This window comes from Terrapene carolina, unplaced genomic scaffold, assembly GCF_002925995.2.
Source record: "Terrapene carolina triunguis isolate 2854851 unplaced genomic scaffold, T_m_triunguis-2.0 Scaffold62, whole genome shotgun sequence".
NCBI classification, from domain to species: domain Eukaryota; kingdom Metazoa; phylum Chordata; order Testudines; family Emydidae; genus Terrapene; species Terrapene triunguis.
In genome coordinates, this window is record NW_020664413.1 from 41,298,790 (window position 1) to 41,314,663 (window position 15,874).

The following is a 15,874-nucleotide window of genomic DNA, read 5'->3' on the forward strand; positions in this document are numbered from 1 at the left end:
ATTCTTCTTCTCTAACTGGCCCCAAAGCCCTGAAACTAGGCTAGGTTCAGAAGCTAGTTGTTTTGAATATATTGGTACTGGGTAACTTCTTATTCTCCTCTACAAGGAACTATTATTGTGTAAAAATAAGTAGCACTAATAGATGTTAAAGTACTAGTAATAGTCATTATTATGTATTCAGACTATCATAACTATACAGATTAGAATTAATTAGGAATAGGCAAGACCAGGGCCAAACAAGAAAATAGAGTTATATACATGTATTGCTATGTTTAGGAACAGCTAAGAGCAATAATTTATACTGAATTTCTCTCAATCCTCTAAGGTCCACTAAATTGTGGATTATGTTGCAGGTACCTGAATGTATTCAGCAGGAGGAACCCAGGTGCCTGCACTGAATGTAAGGAAGAATGAGACAAAGGATAAAAACATCAGGTGGTGCTGAGATGGTTTAGGAGGCTCTAATCCAGTGGTGGGCAAACTATGGCCCCCTGGCCACATCCGGCCCACCAGCCACTTTAATCTGGCCCTTGAGCTCCTGCTGCGGAGCAGGGTCTGAGGCTTGTCCCGCTCCTGCGCTCCAGCTGGGGAGTGGGGTCGGGGGCTGCTCTGCACATGCATGCCGCAGCTCCTGGAAGCAGCAGCATGTCCCTCCTCCGGCTCCTACGTTTAGGGGCAGCCAGGGGGCTCTGTATGCTGCCCCCGCCCCAAGTGCTATCCTTGCAGCTCCCATTGGCCAGGAACTGCGACCAATGAGAGCTGCAGGGGTGGCACCTGCAGACAAGGCAGTGCGCAGAGACACCTGGCCGCATCCATGTAGGAGCTGGAGGGGGGCATGCCATTGCTTCTGTGAGCTGCTTGAGGTAAGCACCACCCAGAGCCTGCACCCCTAAGCCCCTCCCATGCCCCAGCCCTGATCCCCCTCCCGCCCTCCAATCCCAGCCTATAGCACCCTCCTGCACCCCAAACCCCTCATCCCCAGCCCCACCCCAGAGCCCTCACCCCCCCATACCCCAACCTCCTGCCCCAGCCTGGAGCCCCCTCCTGCAACCTGAACTCCTCATTTCTGGCCCCACCCCAAAGCCCACACCCCCAGCCTGAGCCCTCACCCCCTCCTGACTCCAACCCCAATTTTGTGAGCATTCATGTCCTGCCATACAATTTCCATACCCAGATGTGGCCCTTGGGTCAAAAAGTTTGCCCACCCCCGCTCTAATCCCTAGCAGTAGTATTCAGAATGGTAGGATGGCAGTGTTCAAACTCTTGAGTCGGGCTCCCTAAATTCATGCGATTGGTTTATAAAATCTGAGATTTGAAAACCATAATCCATTTCAGGGCTTTTGATTTACCTTTCAGTTTTCGAGCCTGTAGGCAGGAGTGCTAGAACGATTTGTAGAGTGGGGGTTGCTGAGAGCCATTGAAACAAACCATAAATCTTGTATATGATGGAAACCACTTCAAGCCGCACCCCCAGTTCCAGCCCCTCTGCCTGTAGGGTACAGTCAGCTCATGTTTTCAAACCCCTCTTCCGAGCCACAGGGGCAGACCTGTACCAGGGGCTTTTCCAAGGTGACAGCTAAAGTTATCCTCTCCTCACAGGAGTGCAGACGCTGGGGCTGCTGGACAAACACCACCCATCCCACAGTTTGTGAACAGGGTGAGAGCGGGCTGGACCGAGAGGGGTGCAGCCTCTGCTGACAGGGCGGAGGGTTCAGAACCAGGCGGTTCCACCCCTGCAGCTGAGTGCCTTGGCGCAGGGATGGAGGGATTTGATGGGCAGGTTTCCTTTGCCAGGCGCGAAGGGGGGGAGGGCGGAGGCTCAGCTCTCCTGCTGGGCCCCGGGCTCCACACGGCAAGGAGCGGGCTCGGCAGCGAGAGAACGTCGCCCTGGATGGGGACGGGATGCAGGGGAGGGGGCCGGGCCCTGCCGCCGCACAGGTGCGAGGGGCGTGGCCTTGTCTCCGCCGGTGGGTGGGCTGGGAAAGCGGTGCATGCCGGGAACACCTATAAGCGCTTGCAGCGCTCCCTCTCTTCACCCCCCCCACGTGTGACCTCTCACCCGGCGGCGCAACGCGGAAGTGCGATGGCGGCGGCAGCCGAGGCAGCAGCGGGAGGCGGCCCGGGGTCCCAGCCTGCTGCCCAGCGGAGGCTGCGCATCCTCTCTGGCCACCTGCAGGGCTCGCCGGCGAGCCGGGCGCCCGAGGCTGAGCGGTTCCTCTCCCCGAGCCAGTGCAGGGCGGGGGGCGCAGCTGAGCGGCCGGTCGCGTCCACCATCCCTAAGAAACGGTGAGTGGGGCGGGGCCCCGAGGGAGCTGGGGAAGGGCGCCTCTCGGCAGGCAGGAGAGGGCTGGGGGTGTTGGCGAAGAACGGTGGCGCTGGGGAGCGGCGCCCATGGCGGGGGCCCGCTGGGGCGGGGGTGCTGGGGCAGTTGCCCCGGCCCTGGGCATTGAGGAGCCGGCTAGAGACGGGTGGCGGGGTGTACCGGGTATCCCTGTTTGTCGCCCGTCTGGAGATGGAGGCTGCAGGCGAGGGGCAGTGGGTGAACGCCGGGGTGTTTGGAGGATTCATGTGTTCACGTGAATTGGCGAAGGAGTTAATTAGGGTGGCCCTGGCCGGGAGGGGGCGTCGGGTTAACCTCAGGTTGGGAAAATGCTGGGCAGGGACGAGAGGAGCCCCATCGTTCGGGAGGAAGCTTGGAATGAATGAAGGATCCGTAAGGGGTTTTCCTGCCTCCTGGGGCTATGGGCTGCAGAAAATGAAAGGGCCTAATTTTTTCTTTCTTATTTCTGTTCAGCTAGTAAGTGGAATACTTATGTAGTTATTCAATGAGGAATCTGAGTGTGTTTATTAAATTGGCAAAGGGAGCAGATCCTTGATTAATGCTGGTAAAACATTTAAATCTGGTGGAAAGTGTAATGTGTGTGTAAAAACTTAGGACTAATCTACACTAGAAATGCTACAGGGGCAAAGCTGCACCGATGCATCATGTAATAACATAAGAACGGCCCTACAGGGTCAGACCAAAGGTATACTGTCTTCTGACAGTGGCCAATGCCAGGTGCACCAGAGGGAATGAACAGAACAGGTATTCCCTGTCTCCCATTCCCAGCTTCTGGCAAATGGAGGCTAGGGACGCTATCACTGTTATAGTCTTGGCCTTCACAACATCCTCTGGCAAAGAGTTCCACAGGTTGTCTGCTGAAGACACTCTGTGCAGACCAGAGAGAGCTCCCCCGTCAGTGTAATGAAACCGCCTCTTCTCCTGCTGTCATAGCGCTGTTCACGCCAACGTGTAGGTCAGTGTAACTTGTGTGGCTCAGGGAGGTGGCTTAGTCACATCCTTGTGTGACATAAGTTCTATGGACATAAGTGGTAGTGTGTACAAGCCTCAGTTTTGTTTCTTCCTATGGGTTTTTCACTGTCCAGTTCTGAGTTATTTGAAGTTTCTACCTGATGTAGATACTAAAGAAGAAACTTGTTTTCATATACTGGGCACTAAACTATGGGCTTCTGGAGTTAATAGTTTTGCTATTGAATCTTTTTGCCATGAGGCTGAAGTTGGCTCTTTATGTGTGATTTTGAGTTCTTTATTTCAAGAACAACTTAAAAAAATAGCGTAAGGTTACCTTTTTCCAAAAACTTCTTCATAATGTGACTAAATTGTTATAAAAGTCATACTAGTAGTATTGGATGGAGGCATTTCAGTTTCTGAATGGTGAGTGAATGATATATGAAAAGGTGCAATTCGGTACTTTGGTGTAACAGCCAAAATGCATCTGGTCTTTCAACTTTCTACCATGCACAGAAATTGCTGGAGATACAGTAGTTGAGAATCAAACTTTTGAATTTTTCTGTGATGAAACTTAACTGGATATGTAATAAGTAAGAGGTGTGGGTCACCATTAAAGGTCTGACCTTTTTCATGGAAAATTTCAATAAATGTCATGGAAGAGATGTGGGGAAAATAAGGATGTGCCATGGAAAGGGGGGGAGGGCTGTGTGCATGTGGGGGAGGGAGTTGTGTAGCGAGCTCATTCCATAGCACGGGCTCTTGTCTTTTGGGGCTGGGGCTGGCTCCTTGCTCTGGGTGTTCTGACTTGGTTCCTGTGGCTGCAACACCAGTCAGGTTTGGTAAGTCTGCTCTTCCGTAGATGGAGGCAGAGGACTAGATTTGATTGGTGTTATGACCTAGTCCACTGGGTTGCAATGCCAATCAAACTTGGCCCTCTGCCCCTCTTTCTACGCAGAGGTGGGTGCGCCAAACCTGAGTTGTGCTGCAACCACCTGGGTGAGGCTGCAGCACCCGAAGGGGAAAGGAGCTGCCAGTGTGGTGGTCACGGACTTTATTCAAATTCATAATTACCGTGAACACTTTGACCTCTGCACCAAAATGGTAGCCTTAGTCACCACATTTGCATAGTTGACATAATCCATTGCACTTGTTTACTTTAACTCTGAAACTGTAAGTTAAGTTGCTGTTTATATTTTATTGAGCAATTGTCGCTATTGGTGCTGATCATTGGTTTGCCTTCATTTAAGCATCCCTAAGGACTTGTGTATATAAGACCCTCGTAGACTTCAAGGCCAGAAAGGACCATCGTGATCACCTAGTCTGACTTCCTGCACGTTGCCTCACCCACCCCTTCCTGTAATAGATCTGTAGCTTCTGGCTGAGTTATTGAAGTCCTCAAACCGTGATTTAAAGACTTCAAGTTACAGAGAATTCACCATTTACTCTAGTTTAAATGAGCAAGTGACCCATGTCTCCTGCTGCAGAGGAAGGTAAACTCCCCAAGGTCTATGCCAATCTGACTTGCGGGAAAATTCCTTTGACTCCAAATATGGTGATCAGTTGAACCCTGAGTGTGTTGGCAAGATCCACTAGCCAGGCTCCTGTAAAAGAATTCTCTGTAGTAACTCAAAGCCCGCCCCATCTCTGACCATTGGGGATTTTTGCTATTAGCAGTTGGAGATTGCCTACAAAGGTAAGAGGCCCATCTCATCATACTATCTACTCCATAAACGTTTCAAGACTGAGCTTGATACAAGTTAGGTTTTTTGCCTCCACTGCTCCCATAGGAAGGTTATTCCAGAAATTCACTCTTCTGATGGTTAGAAACCTTCATCTAATTTCAAGCCTACACTTGTTGATGGCTAGTTGATATCTATTTGTGCTTGTGTCAAATTAATATTGGTAGGCCAGAAATCTTGGTGCAAGTTTTATCTGGGTGTGTTAATGGGTTCTGAAATACTTTGTCATCCTAATGCGATATGAATACTGTGGTGCTGGCAGACCTAATGCGATATGAATACTGTGGTGCTTGCCAGTCCATGCCAAGACCGGTGGCCCTCACTGAACATTGACAAATGCTTAGCTGGAAACCAGTCTGGCTCACCTGTGTTAGTATTGTTAACACACACATAACAAATAAAATATATATATATTAGTTATAAGTAAGGCTGCGAGTCTGTCACAGAAGTCATGGATTCTGTGACCACTGTGACTTCTGCAGCGGCTGGTGCTGGCTCAGGGGCTGCCCCACTGGCATGGCCCCCCTGCAGCTTCTAGGTGGTGGAGGGATGGGGGTCTCTGTGCTGCCTGTGCCCGCAGGCCTCGCCCCCGCAGCTCCCATTGGCTGCGGTTCCTGGCCAATAGGAGCTGCGGCTTGTGGTGGGAGCTGCGGAACCCCTGCCTCTGCTGCCTAGGAGCTGCACGGATGCAGAGCCAGTAGGAAGCCCTTGCCAGCCCCACCAACCCTCCCTCCCCCAGCACCAGCAGGGGTCCTGGGTGCTTCGTGGGGCCACAGGCAGTTGCCATGCTTGCTACCCCCTAACTCTGGCCCTGGCTTTTATATGAAGAAAAACAGTTGTTGTGGCACAGGTTTTTATAGCATATGGGGGGGGGGGGGGTGCTTAGAGAGAAAAATAATAATACATGGAGATATACCCATCTCATAGAGCTGGAAGGGACCCTGAAAGATCATCGAGTCCTGCCCCCTGTCGAGTCCAGCCCCCGGTGTAAGGGACCATCTCTCTCAAAGGCAGGCTTGCCTGAGTGGCAAGATAAACTAGAGTGCCCAAGGGTACAGTTTGTGACTCCAATTTAAAGCTGTTATAGTGCTTTAGGAGTTCACACTTGTTACTTGGTGAAATTTAATTATAGAACACACAACCAGTTTGGGGTTCATGTCCTGTTTCTTGACAGTCTGCCCTGAGGTTGGCACTCAGGGTCGTGAGACACTCCAGACAGCTTGATAAATACATCATCCTTCTTTCCAGATACAGAATTGATATTTGTTGAACACTCTTGCTTTCCTGCATCATTAATGCCACCACCTTAATTTACCAATGTGTTTATATTCTTGCTAGGATTTCTTTTGTTCTTAATAGATGTTAAAACTACGTCTGATTGTCCTTAGCTGTGCTAGGGTACGTCTTCACTACCCGCCGGATTGGCGGGTAGTAATCGATCTATCGGGGATTGATTTATCGCGCCTCGTCTAGATGCGATAAATCAATCCCCGAACGCGCTCCCCGTCGACTCCCCCCCCCTCGTGTAGACCAGCCCCTAGTCATGGATTTTTCCATATCTTTAGATTCCCTTATGAATTTTCTACACTTCATAACTTCTAATTTGTTGACTATCTATTTCCCCTATTTTCCATATGTTGCTTTTTCTGTGTGTTTTTTCCCCAATCAGTTTAGCTCATAATTTTCTTCAATTTTGGGAAATATCCTTTTGAAGCACCAAGTGTATATACTATTGGTCGGAACTGTCTTCTCTTTGCCCATATTCAGTGTAATCACGTCATGGTCACTGAACAACCATAGTTGTCCAGTCCGATGCTTTATTCATCTTTATCCATCATAAAGAGGTACAAAATAGTTACCTCATGGTGTGTGCAATAATACTTGTGTTATATAACAACTTTTAGAAGCTAATGATTTATAACTGGCTGCATGAGACCTCCAACATACGTGTCCCAAATTGAAAACCCCTACCAGCATTTTCTTTCCACACATTATAGGCTCTTCATTAAGAAGTAATGCATTTGGTTTTCTGGTTTCATTTGGTCATCTGTAACAGATCCCCACCAGCACTTCATCTTGGCTTTAACACAGTGATACATACACATTCAAGATCCCATGGTTGAGTTACCAGTAACTCACAAGCCTACACAAGCTATTAAGTGTGTGACAGTAGATAAAACAGGATTGCATCAAAGAAACCTCTGAATCTATTACCATATTTTCCTAGCTGGATCAACCTGCAAGATCCTGAGTTTTTGGCTGATGTAGGTTTGGTCAAAAAGGGTAACAATACCAAGTGCTGTTCAGCTCTACTCCCTTGTTATCAAGAAGGAATTAACTACTTGCATTTCAAATACTGATTCTGTGCAAGGACCCAAGGGTCCCAGCCACTAATGCACAAACAGACCTGTGTCACCTGACCTGTTCATGGGCCCACAGCCCAGTCACATCTCCTCACAAACAAAAGACAGGTCAAACATTGCCTCACCAAATCTCTCTAGCTCCAAGTACAAGATCCACAGCTTCACCCTGTGAAACTCGTTTGTTGCTCTTCCTGTGTTAAACAGTATGTGTGTGTTTTTGGGGGGGGGGGGCAAAGGTTGGTGATATGGGCCAAAGAGTTTCAGGTCAGGAAATGACAAGTCATTACTTCAGAACAAGCTAACTGTCCCAGGGATGGGTCAGTTGGGGTAACCTGAGGAGTATTTTGTCACTTATAGTCAGTCTAAACCTATTTGCCTATTCAAGTGCCATTTACAAAATAAGAGTGGTTTGTGGGGCCTGACTTATGGCAGCGTCCTGCTCAGGAATAAAATTTTGGGACATGTCTCAGCTACTTCCGAAAAGTTTACTAGTCTCAGGAACATCGTATCAAAAAAGTGTTTTGTCACTTAGAGCTGTCAAAGCCCAGTTCCTTATTTGAATAAATATGAAATACATTATGGGGAAACTTCTAAAAAATCGTGCATTGATTTTTTTTTATTTTTTTTAAATTGTTCTTTGAATAAGGAACTGGAAATCACAAATAATAAACTGGTAACATGAACAAGGAACAAAATTCAGCCTAGTTTTTTGCCAGTATTTTGCTTAAAAACTTTCTTGTTTGATGTAGTGTTTTAAAATAAAGAGTAAAAATGACACTAGTGTTAGGTAAAGCAGAAAGGGAGGGAAAATCTTTCAATTACTTACAACAAATCCCAATTTTTGCTTTCATTTTTCAGTGTTTTTCTATGTATTGTAATTACAACAGTGTGATGCAAGCTGATGTGACTTACCACCTTAAGAAAATGAACACGTTATAGAAGTAAATTATACCTTATAACCCTGGATTTCATACTCTTTTTTGCTGTAAGAGGATGTGGTACTATTGAATATGCAGAATATATATTTTGATTCCTAGGTGTATACTGTTCAATATTGGGAGATGCAGCATCTGAGGAGACCCAGTTTCTATTACTGAGCTGTTCCTGGGGTTAGGCAAGTAGGGTAGGAAACAATCTGCCCTGGAGGAAAATTCCTTCCCGACCCCAAATATGGTGATCAGCTAAACCCTGACCATGTGGGCAAGACTCACCAGCCAGACACCCAGGAAAGAATTCTCTGTAATAACTCAGATTCCACCCCATCTAACATCCCATCACAGGCCATTGGGCATATTTACCGCTAATAGTCAAAGATCAATTAATTGCCAAAATTAGGCTATCCAATTATAATTTATAATTAATGGAGATATCCCATCTCCTAGAACTGGAAGGACCTTGAAAGGTCATTGAGTCCAGCCCCCTGCCTTCACTAGCAGGACCAAGTACTGATTTTGCCCCAGATCCCCAAGTGGCCCCCTCAAGGATTGAACTCACAACCCTGGGTTTAGTAGGCCAATGCTCAAACCACTGAGCTATCCCTCCCCCCGTTATACCATCCCCTCCATAAACTTATCAAGCTTAGTCCTGAAGCCAGATATGTCTTTTGCCCCCACTGCTGCCCTTGGAAGGCTGTTCCAGAACTTCACTCTGATGGTTGGAAACCTTGGTCTAATTTCAAATCTAAACTTCCTGATGGCCAGTTAATATCCATTTGTTCTTGTGTCCACATTGGTACTGAGCTTAAATAATTCCTCTCCCTCCCTGGTATTTATCCCTCTGATATATTTATAGAGAGCAATCATATCTCCCCTCAGCCTTTTTTTGGTTAGGCTAAACAAGCCAAGCTCTTTGAGTCTCCTTTCATAAGACAGGTTTTCCATTCCTCGGATCATCCTAGTAGCCTTTCTCTGTGCCTGTTCCAGTTTGAATTCCTCCTTCTTAAACATGGGAGACCAGAACTGCACACAGTATTCCAGATGAGGTCTCACCAGTGCCTTGTATAATGGTACTAACACCACCTTATCTCTATTGGAAATACCTTGCCTGATGCATCCCAAGACTGCATTAGCTTTTTTCACGGCCATATTACATTGGCGGCTCATAGTCATCCTGTGATCAGCCAATACTCCGAGGTCCTTTTCCTCCTCTGTTACTTCCAACTGATGCGTCCCAAGCTGATAACAAAAATTCTTGTTGTTAATCCCTAAATGCATGACCTTGCACTTTTCACTATTAAATTTCATCCTATTACTATTACTCCAGTTTACAAGGTCATCCAGATCTTCCTGTAGGATATCCCGGTCCCTCTCTGTATTGGCAATACCTCCCAGCTTTGTGTTATCCGCAAACTTTATTAGCACATTCCCACTTTTTGTGCCAAGGTCAGTAATAACAAGATTGGTCCCAAAACCGATCTCTGAGGAACTCCACTAATAACCTCCCTCCAGCCTGCCAGTTCACCTTTCAGTATGACCAGTTGTAATCTCCCCTTTAACCAGTTCCTTATCCACCTTTCAATTTTCATATTGATCCCCATCTTTTCCAATTTAGCTAATAATTCCCCATGTGGAACCGTATCAAATGCCTTACTGAAATCCCGGTAAATTAGATCCACTGTGTTTCCTTTGTCTAAGAAATCTGTTACCTTTGCAAAGATTAGGTTGGTTTGGCATGATCTACCTTTTGTAAAACCATGTTGTATTTTGTCCCGATTACCATTGACCTCAATGTCCTTAACTACTTTCTCCTTCAAAATTTTGTCCATGACCTTGCATATTACAGATGTCAAACTAACAGGCCTGTAGTTACCCGGATCTTTTTTCCCCTTTCTTAAAAATAGGGACTATGTTAGCAATTCTCCAGTCATACGGTACAACCCATGAGTTTACAGATTCATTAAAAATTCTTTGTAATGGACTTGCAATTTCATGTCAGTTCCTTTAATATTCTTGGTGGTGTGGTGTTTATCTCAAGGAACCCATTGGTCAAATGGCCCCAATACAGCTTTCAAATCTCAGTCCGATCAAGGTCCTGTTGATAGAACAAGCTTGTTTTCAATATAGGATTGGAATAAATCATCAAATTAAGATGGCAAATAATCAATCCTTGTATATCTCAAGAAGGGACTGAAGGAGGTAACTGTCTGCTTGATTATAAACCCAATGAAAGAGTTTTACCAAAGTCCATCAAATCTGTAACTTGGAGTTGGTTCAGTATTTTGATATTGAAATCAAGTTATCTAACGACTACATCACAACCTTAGAGACAATTGTAAAGCTTTCTTCTTAGATTTTGTCTTTAATGTGGTGGCTAACCCTTTCTTTCCCACCCCAGGAGACTTTAACAGAGGAGTCATAAGTAGAAGTTTGACAACTCTTAAATACTAAAATTTACATATGACATTGAAAAAATTCTTAGGACCTTTAAATACAGAACATATTTTAATGAGTATCTTTGAGACTCTTTGTGGCTGTTTAAACCTGGGGAACTTGCTTTCTAGCTCCTTCCTGTGTGGATTTTATGGGTGCTAATACACGTGTGCATGCACAACCACTTTTGCTCCCTAAAATTATAGAATAAAAGTGCTGGGATGTCTCCCAGCTAACAAATATAGAAAGCAAACCTAGAAAAGAGGAAAATAAGATACTTTAAGATAATGGGGTTGGGAGTTGTGAACTCTTCGGAGAAGAGCAAGAGCTGGACTCTTGTGGAATAGAAGCTGGAACTGCCCTCAAGGAGCCAGATAGCAATGTTGCTGCCATGGTGCTTTTTACTAATAGATGTTAAGGATCTGGGAGACTGGTCAAAGGCTGGCGTAGCTGCTTGTTGTCTTGTCTTCCTCTCCCCAAGGTCACTGACCTTTATAGGTCTGGAACATCAGTCTGCCCTAAGGTGGCTTGTTGGCCCCAGTAAGTTCAACATGCTTCTTGCCCTTATCCTTGAATCTTAGGGTATGTCTACACCCAGCCGCTAGTTCGGCGGCTGGGAATCGAAGTTCTGGGTTCGACTTATCGCGTCTTGTCTGGACGCGATAAGTCGAACCAGGAAGTGATCGCCGTTGACTGCGGTACTCCAGCTATACGAGAGGAGTACCGCGGCGTCGATGGGGGAGCCTGCCTGCCGCGTGTGGACCGAGGTAAGTTCGAACTAAGGTACTTCGACTTCAGCTACGTTATTCACGTAGCTGAAGTTGCGTACCTTAGTTCGAATTGGGGGGTAAGTGTAGACCAGGCCTTACTGTTTTGCAAGCTTTGCTCACTCTGCCTCCCTCTAAGGCCTTCAGATAAATCAGGTGTGAGGTCTGCCTTGGAGCCATGCAGCTTGGTCCAATCGGGTTTAAATCCTTAACATCAATTTTTGGAAAGGTCCTGCAGACACCAGCAAATTTCTGAAATATTTGGTGTTTTGTATAGCACAGAGCATAAATTTATGATCCTCAAAAGTACAGAACACAAGACAATTGTTGAATAGATTGACGTGACCTTATATGTGTGAAAAGGTCATGATGACATTGTCTCCAGCTTATGGAATGTTCAGCTCAACTAAAATAACTGATTGCTAGGATTCTCTTTCCACCAGCAGCCACTTAATATAGCGGTTGGATGGATGAATGTTAAAACTATGCTTGGGCATCTTATGATAGAGAAGTTGCTTTAAAACTTCAAGATGGAATCCATTTAAGACCATTGGGGATTTTTGCTATTAGCAGTTGCAGATTGCCTACAATGGTAAGAGGCCCATCTCATCATACTATCTCCTCCATAAACGTTTCAAGACTGAGCTTGATACAAGTTAGGTTTTTTGCCTCCACTGCTCCCATAGGAAGGTTATTCCAGAAATTCACTCTTCTGATGGTTAGAAATCTTCATCTAATTTCAAGCCTACACTTGTTGATGGCTAGTTGATATCTATTCGTGCTTGTGTCAAATTAATACTGGTAGGCCAGAAATCTTGGTGCAAGTTTTATCTGGGTCTGCTAATGGGTTCTGAAATCTTTGTCATCCTAATGCGATATGAATACTGTGGTGCTGGCAGACCAAGTGCCAGTCCATGCCAAGACCCATGGTCCTCATTGAACATTGACAAATGCTTAGCTGGAAACCAGTCTGGCTCACCTGTGTTAGTATTGTTAACATATATATATATTAGTTATAAGTAAGGCTGCAAGTCTGTCGCAGAAGTCATGGATTCCGTGACCACTGTGACTTCTGCAGCGGCTGGTGCTGGCTCAGGGGCTGCCCGAGCTGGGCAGCCCCAGGGCCAGCAAACAGCAGTTTGGGCATGTGAGAGGGGGCTGAGGGGCAGGAGTTTGGGGAGTGTTGGGCGGCGCTTAATATAGCGGTTGGATGGATGAATGTTAAAACTATGCCTGGGCGTCTTATGATAGAGAAGTTGCTTTAAAACTTCAAGATGGAATCCATTTAAGAAATAAAAATTGAGATTTTTATATAAGGTCTGTATTGTCATGCATACTATTTCTCTCCTATGTCATGGGTTTATTAGTCAAGGATTGTATTTTTCATAGAGTGCCTATAGCCTGGGACCAGGTGTCTTATGTTCATTTATTAAATTTTAGATTTATTGTGTTTAAAAGTACAGAATCATTTTGAGGCACCTACAAAGTGAATTTGATAGGTGTTCTGGCAAATTTTCTTTGTTTATAGGTGACTTTTTTATGATACCTGAGTCTTGAAGGTAAATATCTAAATAAAATAGGAAAGGGAAAAGTTTGCAAATACATATATTGACTAATAGTACTGTGACAGGTTCGGTCACAGAGACCCCCTTGTGACTGCCACTTGATGTGCTGAGACTACCTCTGAGCCCGTTTTTCCCTGCCAGCTTGGGATTTCAGAACCCTGCTTTGTTGAGCCAAACACGCTAGCCTGCTGCAAACACAGACCCAGGTCTGACCCATGCCCCCAAAGCTGCAGACTTAACTGAAAATGGCTTAGTAAGTGCTCCTGTCTCTAGCACCCAGACAGCCAGTTCCGAATGGGATCCAAACCCCAAATAAATCCGTTTTACTCTGTATAAAGCTTATACAGAGTAAACTCATAAATTGTCCGGCCTCTAACACTGATAGAGAGATGTGCACAGCTGTTTGCTCCCCCAGGTATTAATTACTCTGTGTTAATTAATAAGCAAAAGTGATTTTATTAAGTATAAAAAGTAGGATTTAAGTGGTTCCAAGTAATAACAGAACAAAGTAAGTTACCAAGCAAAATAAAACAAAACACACAAGTCTAAGCCTAATGCATTAAGAAACTGATTACAGATAAAATCTCACCCTCAGATGTTCCAATAAGCTTCTTTCACAGACTGGACTTCTTACTAGTCTGGCCCAATCCTTTCCCCTGGTACAGTTCTTGTTACCTCCAGCTCAGGTGGTAACTAGTGGATTTCTCATGACTGGAACACCCTTTATGTTCCACCCCCTTATATAGCTTTGGCACAAGGTGGGAATCTTTTCTCTCTGGGTCCCTACCCATCCTTCTAAATGGAAAAGCCCCAGGTTTAAGATGGATTCCAGTACCAGGTGACATGGTCACATGTCCTGTGAGACCCCAAGCCTTCATTCTTCCTGGCCTGACTCACAGGAAGGCTTGCAAGTAAACAGAGCCATCTACAACCAATTGTCCTGGTTAATGGGAGCCATCAAGATTCCAAATCACTATCAATGACCCACACTTTGCATAATTACAATAGAACTTCGGTTATATTTCATATTTCTAGTTTCAGATACAAGAATGATACATTTATACAAATAGGATGACCACACTCAGTAGATTATACGCTTTGTAATGATACCTTACAAGACACCTTTTGACTGAAGCATATTCCAGTTACATTATATTCACACTCAGTAGCATATTTCCATAAAATATATGGAGTGCAATGTCACAAGTTCTGCTTAATATGTACTCTTGTTTCAGCATATCATGTGATCAGATAAATTCAGATGCTCGTGCTCTTGAGTTAGCCCCATTTTTTGATGTAGCCTATAAGCAAGGCTTATATCATACCAGTTTTATGCTGGTAGAGCAATTTGAATTGAATCCTATAATTTCATACAAAAAATGTTTTGACACCTGATTAGAAGATCCTTTCATAGATCTTTCCTGTGATTTTAACTTTCCTGAAAATATATAGACTAACTTTTGTTTTTTTGTGTTTACCATCTTTTAATATTTTAGAAAACTTCTGTCAATTAAAATAAGTTCACAATTACATTGATGTCCTATGAAAGTTTGTGTGTCTCTCTAAGGGCTTTTAAAAATACTGATTGTACTGCTTAAACTATACTGGTATACTTAAGTTGTACAACCCTCTTCCTGAGAATATAGTTATACCTCAACTATCATATATGAGAATAAACTATATCTACACAAGGCACCTTTATACTGACACAAAGGTCAGTGGACTGTCCCCGCACTAGAGGTTTTTACTGAAGTAGTTACACTAGTCAGTCACACCCATAACTAAAGTGCTGGTTCTATAAGAAAATAGTTTATAAAACATGTTTTACATTTAAAATTGATTTATTAAACAAAAGAATTATCTGTAGTTCATTGAACTGAGTGTTTCCGGTCACCAGGTCCTTAAGTTTTTAGCACTAGTCAATTTCATCCTTGTGCATTTTAATTGAATTTTAATTTCCATCCATGTAGAGCTTGTCAAAAATTACGTGTAAAATTAATCTAGTAAATAAGAAATGTATTATTTAAAATAAATGTAAAAATTAAAAATCGAATAGATGTATGTTAACCTATATAATTTCTTAAACATGTATAAGATACACTGTATCCTCCTGATTAGCAGAAAGAAGCACCAAATATATTGTAAAAGCTATATTTGGTTACCATTAAAATGTGATGATTTTCAACTAACCAATGAGAATGAACCTGTACAAGAGTTTGCCGGGGCTCGACCCTCTCCGGGGCGGCGGGGAGCCACACTGGCTCACTACACACTGGTGAGCTAGGGAAATTCGTCCGGCCGTGGGGTGTCCCTCGGCAGCTCTTGCTGTAACCGGAAGAACACAGTAAGCCCGGCCCTGCTCAGGGCGGGCAATAATGCGAAGTCAGGAGCTCAGGCCCTCAGTCAGGGCTGAGCAACAATAATAGGACCCAAGCCTCAAAAGGCCCGGGAGAGGGGGAAACTGCCACCCAAGGGTTGGGTGGCAGGGGGGGACACAGGCCCTCCCACTCCACTGCGTTGCAGCCCGGGGCCCTAGCAGCAGCAGAAGACCCGCTGCTTAGTCAGTGGGGATCCTGGCCGCAACACACTGACATAGTCTGGCTGCAGCACTGCCAGAGCCTGGGGTCGGCTGCCCCCGGGCTACTTCCACACTCCCCCTCGGGGCCTACCTGGGTCCTGGTGTCGGCCTCTGGGGGATCCAGGACCATGGGTTCGTCAGGGCAGGAATTGATTGGCAGGCCCGGCGGCTCCTCCGGATAGCGGGCGCAGGGCAGGCCCGG

At 45.3% G+C, this 15,874-nt stretch overlaps 1 protein-coding gene across 1 annotated transcript in view; it reads left to right on the forward strand.

The window, feature by feature from the left end:
* The first annotated feature begins 2,053 nt into the window (after positions 1-2,053).
* AGPS (alkylglycerone phosphate synthase) overlaps positions 2,054-15,874 on the forward strand; it is a 114,855-nt gene continuing 101,034 nt past the window's right edge. The window contains exon 1 of the mRNA XM_026647593.2: positions 2,054-2,286. Coding sequence (XP_026503378.1) covers positions 2,084-2,286 — 203 coding nt within the window. The 5' untranslated portion in view covers positions 2,054-2,083. The remainder of the gene's footprint in view (positions 2,287-15,874) is intronic.